This window comes from Taudactylus pleione, unplaced genomic scaffold (genome assembly GCF_031769625.1).
Source record: "Taudactylus pleione unplaced genomic scaffold, aTauple2 ptg000037l, whole genome shotgun sequence".
Taxonomy (NCBI): Eukaryota; Metazoa; Chordata; class Amphibia; order Anura; family Myobatrachidae; genus Taudactylus; species Taudactylus pleione.
The window spans coordinates 994,686-1,017,406 of record NW_028284439.1 but is presented as its reverse complement, the minus strand read 5'-3'; the positions used below and the strand labels follow the sequence as shown (position 1 = coordinate 1,017,406).

Below are 22,721 nucleotides of genomic sequence, written 5' to 3'. Positions count from 1 at the left end.
ATCTCCCTGATTGCAACTTACCCCCATTATAAAGCAATTATATATAAAGAAATAAAAAACAGAGATATATACATTCAGTTGGAATCACTAGTATAATTTCCCTGCATTGGTTAAAAGTGGAGATGAGCAGTTCGGATTCTGTGGAATTCTGAACCGATCCGAACATGGGGATCAGAGTCCCGCCTGAGCCGAGGCTCGGCTGTTCCCGCCGACTCGGATCCCCACTGCAAGCCGAACGTCAGCATCCTGACGTCGGATCCTTGCGAGAGTGCTGAACTCTCGCGAGAGGCGAGAGTTCGCCTCTACATAAGGCACCGAGTCCTACGACTCAGCGGCATTTCTCCTGCACGCCCCGGACTGCACACTGCTCTGCTACTTGGCTGGCTGGCTGAGTGGGACAAGTGGCTATATAGGGGGCACGCTGATGTATGCGGCGCAATGCTTTGCTGATCACTGGCTGGCTGAGTGGAACAAGTGGCTGTGCTGGCAAAGTGGCTGTATAGGGGGCACACTGCACACTGATGTATGCTGCGCTATACTCTGCTGATTAAGTGCTGTGTCCAGAGTCTCACAAATGGCTGTGCTGGCAAAAGTGACTGTGTAAGGGGGCATACTGACTGCACGCTGATGTATGCTGTTGAGTGACAGCACGCCCCCTTTGGTGGGCGGGGCGGGGCGTGGCTGCCCAGACAGAGGCGTTCCCATGGGAACGCCTACCGTCTGGGACCGGCCCCACTGATTCACAAGTGATGTCAGTGGGAGTGCTTTCGGCTCTGTTTGAGCCAAAAGCACTCTAGGGCTTGCAGCAACGAGACCCTACCACAAGGGTCTCGTTGCAAGCCCGATGGTCGCTCGCTATAGCTGTGGGTGGTCACCCACAGCTATACGAGCGGCCAGGAGGCCGCACTAAAAATCAAGAAGGACGGGCCTGATTCAGAGCGAGCGCTCTGTCAGAGCGTCCGGCTCTGAATCAGGCCCTGTGTGTGAAAAATAAAAAAAGTTTAAAAAGTAAAAAATACAAAGTTAAAAGTTTAAAAATAATAAAAAAATAAAACTTATTTTTTAGTGCAGTACCCCACTGTGTATACAAGCACCATGACTCCGTGGGCCTTAGACCTCTGTATAAAATAAATTAAAAGCACCGTTACTCCGTGGGCCTTAGCCCTCTGTGTATACAAGCACCGTGACTTTGTGGGCCTTAGCTCAGCACTGTGACTTTGTGGATCTTAGCCCTCTGTGTATACAAGCACTGTGACTTTGTAGGCCTTAGCTCTCTGCGTATACAAGCACTGTGACTTTGTAGGCCTTAGCTCTCTGCGTATACAAACACTGTGACTTAGTGGGCCTTAGCCCTCTGTGTATACAAGCACCGTGACTTTGTGGGCCTTAGCTCTCTGTGTATACAAGCACTGTGACTTTGTGGGCCTTAGCTCTCTGCGTATACAAGCACTGTAACTTTGTAGGCCTTAGCTCTCTGTGTATACAAGCACCGTGACTTTGTGGGCCTTAGCCCTCTATGTATACAAGCACTGTGACTTTGTGGGCCTTAGCTCTCTGCGTATACAAGCACCGTGACTTTGTGGGCCTTAGCTCTCTCTGTATACAAGCACCGTGACTTTGTGGGCTTAGCTCTCTGTGTATACAAGCACTGTGAATTTTTGTAGGCCTTAGCTCTCTGTGTATACAAGCACCGTGACTTTGTTAGCCTTAGCCCTCTATGTATACAAGCACCGTGACTTTGTGGACCTTAGCTCACTGTGTATACAAGCACTGTAACATTGTAGGCCTTAGCTCTCTGTGTATACAAGCACCGTGACTTTGTGGGCCTTAGCTCTCTCTGTACACAAACACCGTGACTTTGTGGGCCTTAGCTCTCTCTGTATACAAGCACTGTGACTTTGTGGGCCTTAGCTCTCTGTGTATACAAGCACCGTGACTTTGTGGGCCTTAGCTCTCTGTGTATACAAGCACCGTGACTTTGTGGGCCATAGCTCTCTGTGTATACAAGCACTGTGGACCTCATTCAGAGTCGGTCGTTGCGGCCGCACGGTTGTAAGGTAAAAGGGGCCGGATATGCAAATGAAGCGCTCGCAAGTTGCGTCGTTAAGATGGGATCGTTAGCTGGACGAGCTAGGTGAGTATGCAGCCGTAAGACTAAAAATACGCCCCCTTTTCGTTCACATTACACGTCATCTCCGGGCATATAAGGATTAATCGAGACCATCGGGAACCATCGGAGCTGGTCGTAGAGCTTAAGGTTGACCATACCCTCTCTTAAGCACTACGATCAAGTCAGTGTAAAAACCTCCCATGTCACATGTGCCATGACACTACTTAGTTAATTATGCACTCCCATAAAACGCCGTTTGCATAGTCAGGCATGCCTGCGTTCGGATCTCCACCCCCCCGTTCACAAGCACCTTCCTCTGTTACCACCCAAAAACGCCTCATCCTGTCACTCAAACTAACGACCTGGCCAAGTTGAAGGAGAGAGAAATTTCTGATCGTAATAGCTAGTTTGCGCACGCGCATTGCGAATTTTACGCATGCGCAGTTTAGCGAACATCGGTGGCGTACGACCGTGCGGCCGCAATGACCGACTCTAAATGAGGTCCTGTGACTCTGTGGTGTCTGCGCCACTGCTCTGTCGCTTAGTGACCAGTTAGCTCACTGCAACCTTTGGCCAATAATGGTGAAAACAATATTATAAGCTGTGAGGTGGTTTAAATTGACTGTAAATGACTGGAAATTAATGTTATTGAGGTTAATAATACTCTAGGAACACAAAAAAAGCCCAAATTATGTGATTTTAGCTTTTTTTGTCAATTTTTGTAAAAAGTCCAAAGCCAAAGCCAAAGCCAGTCACGGCAGGTTTGGTAAATCCAAATCCAAAGGCGGATGACGAATCAGAGCCAAATCCAAATCCTGCAAAAATGGTCCTGCGCACATCCCTAGTTATAAGGCACAATGATGTAGGAGATGTGAGTTTTAGGCCCCTTACCATCTGTGGAGCATTTTATTTTTTGTGCAGGTGGTCACCAGACAATAACTACTAAGGGGGCACATTGTTTGAACGTGGAAACTCCCTTCTTTAAAGGCAGAGTGCTCTATGTGTGTGTGCAGGTCAGTATGGGGGAGATAAGGCATAAAAAACCTGGAGTGCCATTTCTTTCTGCCAGTAAGTATCCATGGTTTACCCATGAGTTAATGGGGACCATACATCTACAGACAGATTGCCCAATCCCCCGACTGAAACGCTGATCTGCCGGTTGGAAATGCTGAACGGTAGCCATCAATGATCACAGATCCATCGAGGATCTGTCAAAATCCATATGTTAATAGTCCCTGATTTGCTAATCTCAGTGTTTTCGTCGAGATCGGCAAATCAGTGAAATCCATCATGTTCACCGTTGCGCCAACCCCGATATCTGGGGATCGGCGAATTGCCCCAATCACTTGTTAGTGTATGGGGGCCGTTAGATAGAGCTCCTAAGTATTTTATTCATTTTTTGCAATGTGAATGTCGGAAACTGGAATTATTTATATTTACAGTATATATAAATCCTCTGTGGGTCTAAATCCTAAATTGTTTTGTTTATAAGCACCTTCTCTATATTATGATACTTATGCAGAGGAATACAGTATGTATAATAGGAAGATAGAAACAAACAAGCGCAGCAGTAAATCATAAAGGTATTTAACATGAAGTTAACCTTTACTTACTTTTACTAATGAACAATAGAAACGTACACACCAACTGCACCTTTCCCGCACATACTCTGGGAGGGCATGTATGGCAAGCAGAGGAATGATTTGAGGCTGCTAACTAGAGAGCAGTGACACTGTGTTTCAGCACTAACATAAGGACGGACAAGAGCTTCAGTTACTATCAGCATTGCAAAGGGAATAGATGCTACATTCCTTCACTGTCTCCCATATGGACTACGCTGGTCCCAGTACTCAGATATTCCCTGCACTTTCCTAAACAATTGCTAACATACAGTATCATAGATGAATATTTGATTTATGTATACTGGTTTCATTCTGTCAATCATTAATCATGGGATTCAGGTTTTCTATATGGGAGGGTTTTGTTTAGCAAAAGGAAACTGGGAGGGGCAGACACACCTGAGCAGGAGATCTGTCCCAGTCTGCTGTGCCTGTACCTGCATTCATCCTCTGGACCAGATCTGCAATCAGCAGTTTACCATTTACCACTGGGAGCTCAGAGGTGAGGTCTTTTCATGTGGAAATTAGCTCATGTGTAGTGTCTGGGGATGTGAGCCTGCTCCAAACGGCTTCAACAGTTGGATGTAAAATTAAAATGTTATATACAATTATTTAAAGATGAGCTCACAGCATTGTGTCTAAAACTATAAATATGCATTGCTACATGTATTCATTTGATTATAGTATTACCTTGGTGCCATCCACTAGTACATTTTAATCATGCACAGAGCTTGGAACCTCAGCATTAAAAAGCATATAAACTGGTTTGGTTACATTTAGTTTGGTGGGGTATATTGTGTGCATGTCTATACTAACCTTAATCCATTTAAGTATTATTGTTTACCAGATCAGACCATGCAGGTCCCAGGTCCCTAAGAATTATACATATTGTAATTGGTTCCCTTGTATACTGTATTCCAGCATAGTGAAAACTCACAGGTGTTCTTGGAAATTGATTAGAATGCAACATGTAAATGACCTATGTGACTGTGTTTATCCAAATGTGTTTTGTTTTTTTTTGTTTTTTAAACTGGAAATATATGTATAATATATTTATAATTTCTGTGTTATCTCGTTATGTAAAGTAGTTGGGTTGTAGCAATGTTTTGTTGAGGCTTTGCCAAGCTTACATTGTAACACATGCATCCAGCTTTTCAAGATTTTGATCAACTTGTTTTTCAAGTTGTCTGGTATGCAAATACTATTTTACTCATTTGAGTTTCGCTCACATTCTCTGTGAATTGTGGACAGACAAGGTTTGTTTTATGAGCGTATCGAACATTATGGGCCCTATGTATCAAAGCTGGGAGAGAGTAAATTGTAACAAATAAATCGCCAACTAATCAGCTCCTAGCTATCATTATTAAAACGCAGCCTGCAAAATTTAAATTGGAAGCTGATTGGTTAGTACTTTATCTCTCACAATGTTATCTCTCTCCCAGCTTTGATAAATAGGCCCCTATTACCACCGGCCGCAATTCCCAACAGCGGCTACCCGACAAAGGAGGAAATCAACTAACCTAACCTGACCCTCACCTTCCCCCTGTGCCTAAACCTAACCCCCCCCTTCCCCGCCGCCTAAACCCAAGTCCCCCACGGGAGCCCTAAACCTAACCCACACGGCTGTCCACTGTGGCGCCCAGCATCACTTCGATCAGGATGCCGGACGCTGGTCTCCCGGCGTCGGTAAAATGACTGGCGTCTAGATTTAGGCGCCTGTCATTCAACCCTTGCTGGGATTAAGCAGTCTGGAAGCCGGCGGTCGGCAATTAGACCGTTGGCATCCAGACTACATTCCCCCCCCCTAATCTTTTGGTTCAATGTTTTTATCCATTTGTCATTGAATTGTGTATGCCTTTAATATTGTTTTAGCATTATAAATATGCAATAATATATGGAGTGACTGGGTTGTTTTCCATCCATGTTCTACTGGATAATGAACTTAGTTTGTGTCTACAAAAATGTATAATTCAGACTAGCTTTTAGGGTCCTATGTAACAACCTGTTGGATACATACAATTATGCAGAAACTGTAGTTGCTGCATAATTTCATGTAGTGAACATATGTACTAAAAGCACAATGCAGGAGATTTCACAGAAATCTCTGGCAAAGTGCTAATTAGCGCTGCAGATCGCAGTCCCCATTATTATCAATGGAGACTATGATTTGACACCTATGTACAATGCTCCAAAAGGCAAGCTTTTCGGAGCTTGGCCCCGGTAGTTTACACCATTTTCAGATGGTGTAAACTACTGTAAGCAAATGGAGGCTCCAGGTGCAGGAGAGAGCTCTCTCGATGTCTCTCTTGCAGCCCCTGGCCGGCTCCGGAAGCTGATACCATGCGCAGGGTCAGCTTCCCCCGGGGAAGTCTGTGAAAGATTTCCACAATTTGCTGGGGGTTATATCTCACGTCGACAGAGGTTACCACAATCGCTGTGCCTGTGAGTTCCCCTTTGTACATAGCGAGGATATTTTCACTAAACATAAAAATATCCCCTGTGAGTTGGACCGATAATAATCGTGGCAGTACCGCAATTGATACATAGACCCCTAAGTGTTTTATCTGAATTGTTAAGACTATCTGTGGTAACTATAATTTTAAGGATATAATTATGAGCTTAGGTGCTTGGCCACTTGCTGTAATTATTCAAACACTACATTAAAACTTACTGTTCAGTCATTTATTGCAGATGACAATTCTGTGTTTGGAATTGAAACATTTTTTTTATTAAAACAGTAAAAATACTTTTTCAGGTGCTGAAAGTACAATTTGCTTTCTTGAAAACCTTGTTGGATTCTGACAACTTTTAATGAACATTTAATAATTTTACAGGTGAGTAGTTTTTATTAGTTACGCTAGTATTAAATGTACTACAGGTTGAGTCTCCCATATCCAAAATGCTCGGGACCAGGGGTATTTTGGATATCGGAATATTCCGTATTTTGGAATATTTGCATAATATAATTAAATATCTTGGGAAAGAGACCCAAATCTAAGCACAGTATGCTTTTATGTTCTATATACACCTTATACACACAGTCTGCAGGTAATTTTATACAATATTTTCAATAATTTTGTGGCTCAAAGTTTGTGTACATACATGAAATTCATTTATGTTTCATATACACCTTATACACAAAGCCTGAAGGTAATTGTATACAATATGTGTAATTTGTGCTTTAAGCAAGGTTAATGTACATTGAACCATCAAAAAGCAAAGGTTTCACTATCTGTCATGCTAAAAAAATTCTATATTTCGGAATATTCCGTATTTCGGAATATTTGGATATGGGAGACTCAACCTGTTACCTTTTTAAATATTAATTTTAATGCATACACACATACATAGTACCTACTAGGTCATCTGTTAATGTTAGCAGTGGATATATGGACTTTTGGGGTTCTGATAAATGGTCTAGGGCAGTGTTTTTTATAACTAAACATTCAAATACCCCCAATAGGTCATCTTGAATGGATTTCTTTTACTCATGCTCTGGTGTGTCAGTACATTTTTTTTATTTTATTTTTTGGTCCGTAATACCCCAGCTGTTTTCACAGACAGAAATCCTGAAAACATGACTTTTTGTGGGTATTTAAGGAATGGAGTTGTAAACTACTGGCCTAGATCATTGATATGAAATGAAGAAGTATTAATATACCTGAGAGTGGGACTGGAATTCTCTAGAAGAACATGAGTTGAATGTTAATGCTGCACAAAACAAAAATCAATAATTAAAGTTATCAATGCTGTTATTTCTTAATGTAGAAAATATTTTACAACTAATCTGCCCTAAAGAATGGGAATGTGTGTGACTTGTGGAATTTTGCAGGTGCTATTTACTGTGCAGCCTACATAATATGATTGATATATTGTGTTCACTTAATCCTGCACTACAACCCACCCATCCGGTACACAAAAAGCAGATGTAGTGTATTCACAATGTTTGCAGTGGTTTATGATATATGTGACTTGTATGTGTTTTGTGACTATCTGTCTCCTAAGATACCAGTAGTGTAGGAATTAGGTTGAACCTGCTCAGTAATACTGTCCTTTGTTCTGAAACCAGCACTTCAGGTTTCTTGGATCAAAATAATACAGTCTAGAAAGCTTTCATAGTCTAACAACAATATGTAGTGAAAGAATGTGAAGGAGCACTACAGCCGTACCCTTTCTCTATAGAACAAAAATTTCATCCAAAGCTTCCATTTTTTTATATTTAACCTGCAATGATTGTCCTTTAAGCAGTGATCAATAGTTGATCAGCTTCTTCGGCAGACTATCGAAGCTGAAATTTATGATCGATGGTCTAGGCCAGAGGCTCCCAAACTCCACCATTAAAGTCCCAGTTTTAAGGATAATCATGCTTGAGATGAGACTAGATGGTTAAATAATATTTACTGAGGTACTATTTAAGTCACATGGATATCCTTAAAACCAGGACTACAATGACAGAGTTTGGGAACCTCTGGTCTAGGCATTTTACCTGCACATGTCCTGGTAGCTTTTTTATAGCCATAGTGGACTGAAGGCTCACTGAACAAAGTACTGGCCATTCAGTAGGTGAAATTAGGTCCTATAAGGCTGCTATGCAAGTACATGGGCATAGTATGCCAGATATTCTTCCACAGCAACCACAATGTGGTGGTGTGGTAAGGATAGCAGCCACCAGCAGTGAAATTGCAGCACTAGTTTCCTACCAATAAATAGACAGCACACAAACATAAGGGTCTATTTACTAAGCAGTGTTAGGAGACAGAGTGAAAAGTGATAAGGTGCCAGCCAATCAGCTCCTACCTGCCATCTCACAGGCTGTGTTTGAAAAATTACAGTTGGGAGCTGATTGGTTGGCACCTTATCACTTTTCATTCTGTCTCCTAACACTGCTTAGTAAATAGACCACAAAGTGCTTATGTAATGTTTACTGTAAATCAGTTATTACTGTAATCTTTTATAACTTACTAGTTGCTATAGTAATGGAAGACTTTATGCTGATTGCTGAGTAATAGATTTGTTTCTCTGTTTTAGGCTTGCAGTTGCAAACCTCAATTAACATGGATGTAAAGCACATAAAAGATTATCTTTCCTGGCTATACTACCAGTATCTCCTTATAACATGCAGCTATGTGCTGGAACCCTGGGAGCAGACCATTTTTAATACTATATTATTGGCAGCTATTGCTATGGTGATATACAGCTCCTACATCTTCATCCCGATTCACATGTGCCTGGCTGTGGAGTTCTTCTCTGGAATAGTTGGAGGGCAGCATGAAAGTACTGTTGCTCTAATGAGCTGACCCTTTCTATTCAAGTGTGTTGGTGAATGTTTCCACTTGTTTGTTCATAGGACGTGCTGCTTTCTCAATTTGGGTACATTCACAATGGCAGGAATCACAGAGGTTTACAAGTATTTGTTCTGTGGTAGACTCTTGAATGTAAGATTCTATTGATCATATTATTATTTTATCATGTATTAGTCTTTGAAAATGTATTAACCTGAAGTCTTAACTGCAAAAAATGCCTTATCCCTAATCCTGAATATACCTGTAGTACAACAAGCAGTATTGCTTGGTATATTTCTGGCGATTCCTCTAAAAAGAAAAAAATTAAAAACTTTATTGGAAACAGCATTTGCCACCCAGAAATTAAATGCAAGATAATGGGATTTCAGCGCCAGACGTTTTGCTTTATGCATGTACGTTATATTTTCTTTTTTTAAACCTTATCTATTTTGTGCAAATAAAGTGTATTATTTATATACCTGTCTAGTGTTTTTAATATGCGAGTATGTAGCTGAGCTGGGTTCCAGAGGCTTGATATTCTGTTAATATTATTGTCACTGTAGGTGATGGCTAATAATCATACTGGTACTTCAGTGATAGCAGGATTGTTGACAATACATCTTTTATTGAAACGTGGAAATACTCCTAACAGCGTCTTAAAGAATAATTAAAGCTTTGGCCCCTAGCAGCCATCCCTCCAATAAACTGACGTCCTTTGTAAGGTAGCTCCAGCCTATGCTGCAGAGTTTGAATCTGGGGACCAGAGTGCACTGATCTCACAGTTTGGGTGAAAAACTACGCAACCTAGAGAACTGATATTCTTGTCTATTAGTATGCACACAACTTTGGAACAGTTACTTTGCCACAAACTTTGTGTACGTTGTGTGTGTGTTTACTGCCACACAATATGTCCTAACACAATATATTTTGCTCAGCATAAAAGGACTTCTAGTTTTTTTATTTTTTTTATTTATTTTTTATCTCCAATAATATAATTTACCTATACTGTGAAATAACTTTTGGCTACACCCAGTTGATGACCCAAACAGAGCACTTTAGAGTGCGCTTCTGAAATCTGTCCCTGCCTAGGCTAAGAACTCTTTCACACCAATGTGCTGTTAATGCACTTTTCAGCTGCTAACACCTGAAAAGTGTATTCAAGATAGAATGAATGGATTTTTAAGTGCTGGTTCTGACCATTGAGTTCAATTTTTAAAATACCGCATGTACTTCTCATCCATTACTATGTGCTACCAGTATATTACATTGAATTGGTAAAAGCACACCACATGGAAAATATGTGTAAAATGTATAAAAAAAAAAAGTACATTAAGAGGGAAATTCAGTTAAGTGTGAGCTCTTGTAACAGCCTTGCTCCGGGTACTCCTGTGCGCAATTCTGGAAAGTACACAACTGTAAGCTCTCCCTTCCACGGTAAATGCAATACTAAGTGAAGTAACCAGCAAAAAAAAAAAAAAATTATTACACACACTGTATTTTCCTGTGCATATGCACTATAAAACATTTAAAAAAAAAAAGTGATTTAGGAGCTGACATGGTTTTTGAGTTTATTCTAAACAATCACTACTCTCTCCATTAGAATGAGTATAAAATGTCTTCTTTGCTTGCACTGTTTAATGTGTGTGTTATAATATAATCTTGTTAATAAAATTTTATATAAAAATAAAGTTTTGCATACTTATTGGTCTGTATTCTCTAGAATAGTCTTGATTTGTCCCTCTGGAGGAGAGAATGTGTTGCCAGAACTGGGTGTGGCCACTGTGATGACCGTCAATATAACAATGTGCAGGAAAACACTCTGGGTGTTTTGGAGCCTGATTTAGAGATGGCACACAGGTGGCAGTGCAATTCCATCCATCTAAATTGCAAATGCAGCAGGAGATGACTGTAGGAAACGCACATCCTTGCAGACCATCAGTCGTGATGGTTGCCCCATTGGCCAGGCTGTGGTAGCTGAAGCTTACCACAGCCTGACCGGGTCCTGGCAGCTTGCGAGACCAGGAAATCTGCATCCACAGGCGCAGACCCTGGTCTTGTCTTTTCCAGAAAATGGGGGTGACCTACGCCGGCCATAGGCTTGGAATGCCACTAGGGAGGGCTATTTTTCTGGATAAATAGGTTCAGGAACTGTGGGTGAAGCTACATGGTATGGAGCTATAGAAAAACTAATATATATAATATAAAATTAGTTTTCAATATGCTGTCACTCGTAGCATCTTCTGGCCCTTCCCAATGAGGCCATGCCCTTTTTTCAGGTGTGTTCTGTCCCTATTTCAACTATAGGGGGTGCCCCGATGCTCTTTCTGGCACAAGGCACCAAAAAGTCTAGTTACGGCTCTGTGTGTGTGTGTGTGTGTGTGTGTGTGTATATATATATATATATATATATATATATATATACACACACATGTATATGTATGTATGTGTGTGTGTGTGTATTTAGAAAAGAGGGCACTCAAAGGGGACTTTAGAATAAAACTTATCTTATGGAAAATACATTTTGGCCCAGTACATTACGTCATAGTTAATGAGAGGTCGAGGAACCGAGCACTGTCCCTAAGCATTCCAAATGCCTCTAGGCTTTTGCATAGGTTGCTGGCTCTGGCCAGAATGTCGACATTGTGAATGACAATTTACATTTCGACAATGCAGTTTTTCATTGACTAGGTAAGCATCCCTAACCGTAAAATCAATATTGGACATTGTGTCCTAGTTCCATCCATGGAGCCGGGATGCAGTTTGTTTTCCAACACACTGTGCAAAAGAATCGCACATTATAAATTTAGGATTGGCTTGTCAAAAATATAACAATACAACATGTGAACTGAAACCAGTAATGCAACAAGAGCTTAAGTATGCACATAAAAGAATGAGAGACTGCATGCGAAAAGTTATAGAACTTAGACAATGCCAGAGAGGTGAATTAGGGAGAGCCTGCAATAAAACCCATCTACCCTCACTAATCTTTCTTCCTCATTCTAATGCGAAAAGACAAGTCAGCATCACCTCATTTCAGGTTAAATGAAAGGCAAAGTTGAAGGCTCTACAGACCATTACTGACTCTTCCTCTAACCAACACATACTGAAATGATAATGCAAGAAATAATTACACCCAAAAGGCTACAGTAGCTCCAGAGTAATTAGCTGCCTGCAGTCCAATGTTGAAGGGAACTTCCTCGAACCTGATTTCATTCAACATTTGTTAAATTGTTTGGAAATGTTCTGCTACTCCTAAAGACCACAGAAATATCTAACAAAGTTTTTTCTACACAGCTAACTGCATATTCCCTTACTTTCAGGTCAAGCATTTCATTTTCAAAGGAATAAACCTGAGGTGACTGAAAAGTCTATTTGTCACAAACTTTTCATAAGACTACCTAAGTATCCCAATGTCAGTAGATGGTGTATGTGCATTGAGCAACTGAGGCCCAGATCAACTCTATACTCCTGAAGACCCACCTGAGAAGGTCATCTTCAGGGCAAGCATCCAACTGTGAATCACAAATTTAAACCTGGACAGAGCATTTGCCATATCATTGATATCCGCTGGAACAGGGATAAAAGACTACAGTGCTGTGCTCAAAAGCAAAGCTGATTTTTGGCTTCATTGTGCTTGCTCTCAAATGATTGTCAAAGCAGTTAGTGTTGCAAATACTGCTGTTGTAGTGATCATGACTGCTATAGGCTCCCTTCCAGCCCCTGCAGAAGTTGCACCTCATCGACCAAAAATATATATTGACCGCATCCCTTCCCTATGATCCACTAGCTTGACTTCAGTTGGCTCTGTACCAATATTGCTTGCCCTATTAAGTGAAAAAGGCAGAGCCTTCCCAAACTCTGCCATTACAGTCCAGGTTGTAAGGATATCCATGCTTGAGTCCAGATGGTTAAATCAAATTGTCTGTGGTACTAATTAAGTCACCTGTGCTCAAGCATGGATATTCTTAAAACCTAGCCTGTGATGGCAGAGTTTGGGAACCTCTGGACTAAGATATACTCAATGATTCATTACCATATGCTACCACTAGAGATACTCGAACTGGCCACAAATTTTTGGACAAGTAATTTTGATCACTACAGAAACCTTTAAATCAGTGTTTCCCAACCTTGGCCATCAAGGCACATTAGCATTCCAGGTTTTAGTGATCTCCATGCTTGAGCACAGATGGTTAAATCAAAATAACTGCAGTACTAGTTAAGACACTTGTGCTCAAGTATGGCTTGATAAGATCTGATTTAGATTGCTTTAAAAAGGTAACCTAATGGCCTGTACACACAGTCAGATTAGACAACAATCAGATATTGTTGTCTGATCATCCTCCATGTGCTGGATGATCGTTATCGAACATCCAGCACATGCACCATTCCCCCAACTACTAAATCAACCCTCGAGGGTCCCTATAGTAACCAGGCTAACCTAGTTGATATTGACCAGGTTGGCCTGCATGCACGGGCGATGGTTGATATCGACCATCTGTGCCCGCACATTGACCATCGTTTGTCCTTTTTTAAACCCCCTATAATGACCAATTTAAACAAACAAACTACTTCGTTATCATTTCAATCGTCCTTTTTACCTGACCGTGTGTATGCACCATAAGTTTGAGCTAGGCAGGTTTGACCATGATTAATACAGTTTAACCATGGGAAAAGCAGGTCCAAGTTCAAGCTGGTTTGCACATGATTTAGGTAATTCTCAAGTGATTGAGCTGTAATTAATTCATTACAATCATTTTGCAGTGTGAACCTGGACCATGAACTGTGAAATTAGAATTCTTAGCATACTGTAGCAATGTTCATTGTTCAACTGTAAAACAAAAAGTTTAAATTTTTTTATTTACATTTTTTCTTTTCTAAATTGTATTTAAACATACACATATTTAGATACTATTCAAACATAAATAGCAAACATGAATGCAACCTGTGAAATGCAAGCCACAAATTTCAAACCGTAAAGTCAAATTGGAGCCTATTGAACAACATGAACATTTTCTTTTAAACTTTGAGTTTTTCTAAGCATTTATATGAGGGTTGTTCAAAAAGTAATGCCTAAATGCTCACAACTCAAATTTTATTATAGATACAGATTTGAAAATACTTTGAAGTCTTAGTGAATTTTTTGAGAGGAGTCATTCTGTTACTATCTGCCCTCAAACATTTTCTCCACCTCTCAACCCAAGCTGTGAATCCAATTTGGAAAAATTCCAGTGGTTGGTGTTTGACCCAGGAACATATGGCGTTTTTAACAACCTCCATGTCTTCAAAATGTTGACCACAGTAACAGTTTTTGAGAGGGCCAAACAGATAAAAGTCAGAAGGGGCCAAATCAGGACTGTATGGTGGATGTGGCATTATTGCCCACCCCATTTTGACAATGGCCGCAGATGTTGCCATCGAAGTGTGAGGTCTGGCATTGTCGTGGTGTAAGATGACATTTGACAGTCGAATTGTTGACCTTTTTTTGTGGATGGCTTCTTTCAGCTTCTTAAGTGTAATAATGTATTGATCACTGATGATTGATTGGTTTTGTTCCAAGTAATAGATGAGAATAACACCTCGACAATCCCAGAAGAATGTGGCCATGACTTTGTTTACGGATCGCTGTGATTTAAACTTCTTTGGCCTAGGTGAACTTAGGTGTTTCCATTGCTTTGATTGGGCCTTTGTTTCATAAAGGAATACCCAGGTCTCATCTCCTGTAATTACATTTTTCAAAAACGTCTCAGAGTTGGCTTCAAAGTTGGTCAAAACGTCATTGCACACTTCCACCCTCTGGGCCTTATGATGCCTGGTTAATTGCTTTGAAACCCATTTAGCACACACTTTACGATATTCCAAATCATTGATTAGTGTTTTTACAGTGCCATGGCTACATTCAAGTTCATCACTGATATCTCTGATGGTCACACAATGGTCTTTCTGAATCATGGCATCGACTTTGTGTCGGTTCTCTGCTGTCACTGCAGTTGATGGTCTGTCACCACGAGGTTTGTCGCACACGGTCTATTCTCCCAATTGAAAATGCTTCATCCACCTTCTGTCATTGCTATAGTCAATTGTACGCTCACCATACACTTTTTTTCAGTCTCCTATGGATTTCTGTAGCACTGCAGCTTTCTTTTTCCAGAAATTCAATGACAGCTCTTAGTTTCAACTTGGATTCCATGGTATTTCTTGGACTACCTAAACAAAACTACATATATAGTTAGCAGACATATTAAACTACAAACTGACAAAGTTTCAAATAAATGTTGCATATTATTTCAGAGTTATGAGCATTTAGGCATTACTTTTTGAACAACCCTCGTAGCTATTTGAGAGATAGGAGAGTCACCTGTGCCCCATTCTGATGCTGAATTCATGTCCCAGGCTCTAGCCATTATCTGCATGCCAGAAGGATCAAGAGGACAGAAGCCATTGAAGAAATGGATATCAGTTAGGAAAAGGGGAGAGTTCATTATGCCGTCCCCCAACCATCCCCCAATTATTCATATAGTACTTACTAAAGCAGGAGTTCTTATACAAACAACTGAATAACTCCCAGGCAACTAGACTTCCCAATACTAGCAGACAGCAACAGCAGGATCAAGAGGAAAGTTTAATTGGACTGAAAACAATTACATAAAAGACACTATAATATATGGTATGGGCTATATACACACAATGGTTTTGTCCGTCCGGGAACAAAAAGATGTTTATTTCCTGTAGAATGTTTTCAGATAAATGGAGAAATACATGTATGTTTTCAGACAACGTAAATACGGCACAGTCGACGTGTTACAGCCTTGAATAACCACTGGCCAGGATGGCTGCCGTGCCATCACCGTAGATAGTGAAGTACATGATATTATGCATGCTTTTCACACATCACAATATTTAGTTGTATGTTCACCTATGATTTATTTATTATTTTATTATTTATTACCAGTTATTTATATAGCGCACACATATTCCGCAGCGCTTTACAGAGAATAGTTGGCCATTCACATCAGTCCAGTGGAGCTTACACTCTATGTTCCCTATCACATGCACACACACACACTAGGGTTAATTTTTTGTTGGGAGCAAATTAACCTACCAGTATATTTTTGGAATGTGGGAGGAAACCGGAGTACCCGGAGGAAACCCACGCAAGCACATATACAAACTCCACACAGTTATGGCCGTGGTGGGAATTGAACCCATGACCTCAGTGCTGTGAGGCAGTAATGCTACCATTACACCGTCTGTGCTGCCCATGATCTACCCATCCACATTCTTCAGTTTTACAAGTGTGTCTACACGGCACAAAACCGTTGCTTGTGAAAGTGACTGATCCACAGGAAAAAAAAACGTTGTGTGTATAATAAACTGACCTGCTCACTGTTATTTAACAAAGTAACATGTCTAAAATGCAAAGGACAGAATCCAAGGTTATGCTCAAAGGATTAAAGTATAAAAGTTATTCACACTTTGAGGATCACAGGTCAGGCTAAGTTATATTCAAAAACATACCTTTTAAAGAGTATGAATCATTCACTGTGTTTGGCTTAAGCATTTAAAGAAATCTGTTCACCTAAGTCAGAGGTTCTCAAACTCGGTCCTCAGGACCCCACACAGTTCACGTTTTCCATGTCACCCAGCAGGTGCACAGGTGTAGTTATTACTCAGCAACACAGTTTAAAAGTTCCCCTGGTGGAGCTAATTATTTCACTTGTGATGAGACCTGCAAAACATGTGCCTTAAGTAAATAAATGAGTCTCGTATTGTTTATGGCACATGTTCTCAAACTTGGGCCTCAGGACCCCAAACAGTGCATGTTTTCCAGGTCCAGGAGAATCAGGAGTGAAATAATTAGCTCCACCTGTGGATCTTTTAAAATGTGTCAGTGAGTAATGAATACACCTGTCTTTGAAAATGTATTAACCTGAAGTCTTAACTGCAAAAAATGCCTTATCCCTAATCCTGAATATACCTGTAGTACAACAAGCAGTATTGCTTGGTATATTTCTGGCGATTCCTCTAAAAAGAAAAAAATTAAAAACTTTATTGGAAACAGCATTTGCCACCCAGAAATTAAATGCAAGATAATGGGATTTCAGCGCCAGACGTTTTGCTTTATGCATGTACGTTATATTTTCTTTTTTTAAACCTTATCTATTTTGTGCAAATAAAGTGTATTATTTATATACCTGTCTAGTGTTTTTAATATGCGAGTATGTAGCTGAGCTGGGTTCCAGAGGCTTGATATTCTGTTAATATTATTGTCACTGTAGGTGATGGCTAATAATCATACTGGTACTTCAGTGATAGCAGGATTGTTGACAATACATCTTTTATTGAAACGTGGAAATACTCCTAACAGCGTCTTAAAGAATAATTAAAGCTTTGGCCCCTAGCAGCCATCCCTCCAATAAACTGACGTCCTTTGTAAGGTAGCTCCAGCCTATGCTGCAGAGTTTGAATCTGGGGACCAGAGTGCACTGATCTCACAGTTTGGGTGAAAAACTACGCAACCTAGAGAACTGATATTCTTGTCTATTAGTATGCACACAACTTTGGAACAGTTACTTTGCCACAAACTTTGTGTACGTTGTGTGTGTGTTTACTGCCACACAATATGTCCTAACACAATATATTTTGCTCAGCATAAAAGGACTTCTAGTTTTTTTATTTTTTTTATTTATTTTTTATCTCCAATAATATAATTTACCTATACTGTGAAATAACTTTTGGCTACACCCAGTTGATGACCCAAACAGAGCACTTTAGAGTGCGCTTCTGAAATCTGTCCCTGCCTAGGCTAAGAACTCTTTCACACCAATGTGCTGTTAATGCACTTTTCAGCTGCTAACACCTGAAAAGTGTATTCAAGATAGAATGAATGGATTTTTAAGTGCTGGTTCTGACCATTGAGTTCAATTTTTAAAATACCGCATGTACTTCTCATCCATTACTATGTGCTACCAGTATATTACATTGAATTGGTAAAAGCACACCACATGGAAAATATGTGTAAAATGTATAAAAAAAAAAAGTACATTAAGAGGGAAATTCAGTTAAGTGTGAGCTCTTGTAACAGCCTTGCTCCGGGTACTCCTGTGCGCAATTCTGGAAAGTACACAACTGTAAGCTCTCCCTTCCACGGTAAATGCAATACTAAGTGAAGTAACCAGCAAAAAAAAAAAAAAATTATTACACACACTGTATTTTCCTGTGCATATGCACTATAAAACATTTAAAAAAAAAAAGTGATTTAGGAGCTGACATGGTTTTTGAGTTTATTCTAAACAATCACTACTCTCTCCATTAGAATGAGTATAAAATGTCTTCTTTGCTTGCACTGTTTAATGTGTGTGTTATAATATAATCTTGTTAATAAAATTTTATATAAAAATAAAGTTTTGCATACTTATTGGTCTGTATTCTCTAGAATAGTCTTGATTTGTCCCTCTGGAGGAGAGAATGTGTTGCCAGAACTGGGTGTGGCCACTGTGATGACCGTCAATATAACAATGTGCAGGAAAACACTCTGGGTGTTTTGGAGCCTGATTTAGAGATGGCACACAGGTGGCAGTGCAATTCCATCCATCTAAATTGCAAATGCAGCAGGAGATGACTGTAGGAAACGCACATCCTTGCAGACCATCAGTCGTGATGGTTGCCCCATTGGCCAGGCTGTGGTAGCTGAAGCTTACCACAGCCTGACCGGGTCCTGGCAGCTTGCGAGACCAGGAAATCTGCATCCACAGGCGCAGACCCTGGTCTTGTCTTTTCCAGAAAATGGGGGTGACCTACGCCGGCCATAGGCTTGGAATGCCACTAGGGAGGGCTATTTTTCTGGATAAATAGGTTCAGGAACTGTGGGTGAAGCTACATGGTATGGAGCTATAGAAAAACTAATATATATAATATAAAATTAGTTTTCAATATGCTGTCACTCGTAGCATCTTCTGGCCCTTCCCAATGAGGCCATGCCCTTTTTTCAGGTGTGTTCTGTCCCTATTTCAACTATAGGGGGTGCCCCGATGCTCTTTCTGGCACAAGGCACCAAAAAGTCTAGTTACGGCTCTGTGTGTGTGTGTGTGTGTGTGTGTGTGTATATATATATATATATATATATATATATATATATATATATACACACACATGTATATGTATGTATGTGTGTGTGTGTGTATTTAGAAAAGAGGGCACTCAAAGGGGACTTTAGAATAAAACTTATCTTATGGAAAATACATTTTGGCCCAGTACATTACGTCATAGTTAATGAGAGGTCGAGGAACCGAGCACTGTCCCTAAGCATTCCAAATGCCTCTAGGCTTTTGCATAGGTTGCTGGCTCTGGCCAGAATGTCGACATTGTGAATGACAATTTACATTTCGACAATGCAGTTTTTCATTGACTAGGTAAGCATCCCTAACCGTAAAATCAATATTGGACATTGTGTCCTAGTTCCATCCATGGAGCCGGGATGCAGTTTGTTTTCCAACACACTGTGCAAAAGAATCGCACATTATAAATTTAGGATTGGCTTGTCAAAAATATAACAATACAACATGTGAACTGAAACCAGTAATGCAACAAGAGCTTAAGTATGCACATAAAAGAATGAGAGACTGCATGCGAAAAGTTATAGAACTTAGACAATGCCAGAGAGGTGAATTAGGGAGAGCCTGCAATAAAACCCATCTACCCTCACTAATCTTTCTTCCTCATTCTAATGCGAAAAGACAAGTCAGCATCACCTCATTTCAGGTTAAATGAAAGGCAAAGTTGAAGGCTCTACAGACCATTACTGACTCTTCCTCTAACCAACACATACTGAAATGATAATGCAAGAAATAATTACACCCAAAAGGCTACAGTAGCTCCAGAGTAATTAGCTGCCTGCAGTCCAATGTTGAAGGGAACTTCCTCGAACCTGATTTCATTCAACATTTGTTAAATTGTTTGGAAATGTTCTGCTACTCCTAAAGACCACAGAAATATCTAACAAAGTTTTTTCTACACAGCTAACTGCATATTCCCTTACTTTCAGGTCAAGCATTTCATTTTCAAAGGAATAAACCTGAGGTGACTGAAAAGTCTATTTGTCACAAACTTTTCATAAGACTACCTAAGTATCCCAATGTCAGTAGATGGTGTATGTGCATTGAGCAACTGAGGCCCAGATCAACTCTATACTCCTGAAGACCCACCTGAGAAGGTCATCTTCAGGGCAAGCATCCAACTGTGAATCACAAATTTAAACCTGGACAGAGCATTTGCCATATCATTGATATCCGCTGGAACAGGGATAAAAGACTACAGTGCTGTGCTCAAAAGCAAAGCTGATTTTTGGCTTCATTGTGCTTGCTCTCAAATGATTGTCAAAGCAGTTAGTGTTGCAAATACTGCTGTTGTAGTGATCATGACTGCTATAGGCTCCCTTCCAGCCCCTGCAGAAGTTGCACCTCATCGACCAAAAATATATATTGACCGCATCCCTTCCCTATGATCCACTAGCTTGACTTCAGTTGGCTCTGTACCAATATTGCTTGCCCTATTAAGTGAAAAAGGCAGAGCCTTCCCAAACTCTGCCATTACAGTCCAGGTTGTAAGGATATCCATGCTTGAGTCCAGATGGTTAAATCAAATTGTCTGTGGTACTAATTAAGTCACCTGTGCTCAAGCATGGATATTCTTAAAACCTAGCCTGTGATGGCAGAGTTTGGGAACCTCTGGACTAAGATATACTCAATGATTCATTACCATATGCTACCACTAGAGATACTCGAACTGGCCACAAATTTTTGGACAAGTAATTTTGATCACTACAGAAACCTTTAAATCAGTGTTTCCCAACCTTGGCCATCAAGGCACATTAGCATTCCAGGTTTTAGTGATCTCCATGCTTGAGCACAGATGGTTAAATCAAAATAACTGCAGTACTAGTTAAGACACTTGTGCTCAAGTATGGCTTGATAAGATCTGATTTAGATTGCTTTAAAAAGGTAACCTAATGGCCTGTACACACAGTCAGATTAGACAACAATCAGATATTGTTGTCTGATCATCCTCCATGTGCTGGATGATCGTTATCGAACATCCAGCACATGCACCATTCCCCCAACTACTAAATCAACCCTCGAGGGTCCCTATAGTAACCAGGCTAACCTAGTTGATATTGACCAGGTTGGCCTGCATGCACGGGCGATGGTTGATATCGACCATCTGTGCCCGCACATTGACCATCGTTTGTCCTTTTTTAAACCCCCTATAATGACCAATTTAAACAAACAAACTACTTCGTTATCATTTCAATCGTCCTTTTTACCTGACCGTGTGTATGCACCATAAGTTTGAGCTAGGCAGGTTTGACCATGATTAATACAGTTTAACCATGGGAAAAGCAGGTCCAAGTTCAAGCTGGTTTGCACATGATTTAGGTAATTCTCAAGTGATTGAGCTGTAATTAATTCATTACAATCATTTTGCAGTGTGAACCTGGACCATGAACTGTGAAATTAGAATTCTTAGCATACTGTAGCAATGTTCATTGTTCAACTGTAAAACAAAAAGTTTAAATTTTTTTATTTACATTTTTTCTTTTCTAAATTGTATTTAAACATACACATATTTAGATACTATTCAAACATAAATAGCAAACATGAATGCAACCTGTGAAATGCAAGCCACAAATTTCAAACCGTAAAGTCAAATTGGAGCCTATTGAACAACATGAACATTTTCTTTTAAACTTTGAGTTTTTCTAAGCATTTATATGAGGGTTGTTCAAAAAGTAATGCCTAAATGCTCACAACTCAAATTTTATTATAGATACAGATTTGAAAATACTTTGAAGTCTTAGTGAATTTTTTGAGAGGAGTCATTCTGTTACTATCTGCCCTCAAACATTTTCTCCACCTCTCAACCCAAGCTGTGAATCCAATTTGGAAAAATTCCAGTGGTTGGTGTTTGACCCAGGAACATATGGCGTTTTTAACAACCTCCATGTCTTCAAAATGTTGACCACAGTAACAGTTTTTGAGAGGGCCAAACAGATAAAAGTCAGAAGGGGCCAAATCAGGACTGTATGGTGGATGTGGCATTATTGCCCACCCCATTTTGACAATGGCCGCAGATGTTGCCATCGAAGTGTGAGGTCTGGCATTGTCGTGGTGTAAGATGACATTTGACAGTCGAATTGTTGACCTTTTTTTGTGGATGGCTTCTTTCAGCTTCTTAAGTGTAATAATGTATTGATCACTGATGATTGATTGGTTTTGTTCCAAGTAATAGATGAGAATAACACCTCGACAATCCCAGAAGAATGTGGCCATGACTTTGTTTACGGATCGCTGTGATTTAAACTTCTTTGGCCTAGGTGAACTTAGGTGTTTCCATTGCTTTGATTGGGCCTTTGTTTCATAAAGGAATACCCAGGTCTCATCTCCTGTAATTACATTTTTCAAAAACGTCTCAGAGTTGGCTTCAAAGTTGGTCAAAACGTCATTGCACACTTCCACCCTCTGGGCCTTATGATGCCTGGTTAATTGCTTTGAAACCCATTTAGCACACACTTTACGATATTCCAAATCATTGATTAGTGTTTTTACAGTGCCATGGCTACATTCAAGTTCATCACTGATATCTCTGATGGTCACACAATGGTCTTTCTGAATCATGGCATCGACTTTGTGTCGGTTCTCTGCTGTCACTGCAGTT

General features: G+C 40.2%; 1 protein-coding gene across 2 annotated transcripts; it reads left to right on the top strand.

Annotated features, from left to right (window-relative positions):
* The first annotated feature begins 3,901 nt into the window (after window positions 1-3,901).
* SPTSSB (serine palmitoyltransferase small subunit B) lies at window positions 3,902-9,487 on the top strand. 2 transcript variants are annotated; one of them, XM_088452305.1, is made up of 3 exons: window positions 3,902-4,231; window positions 6,485-6,563; window positions 8,758-9,487. In XM_088452305.1, exon 3 carries the CDS (start codon window positions 8,784-8,786, stop codon window positions 9,024-9,026), a length of 243 nt encoding a protein of 80 aa, XP_088308431.1. In that variant the 5' UTR covers window positions 3,902-4,231; window positions 6,485-6,563; window positions 8,758-8,783; the 3' UTR covers window positions 9,027-9,487. The 2 variants fall into 2 exon arrangements, with proteins under 2 accessions (XP_088308431.1, XP_088308432.1); XM_088452306.1 differs by lacking the exon at window positions 3,902-4,231 and adding an exon at window positions 4,251-4,313.
* Window positions 9,488-22,721: the final 13,234 nt, after the last annotated feature.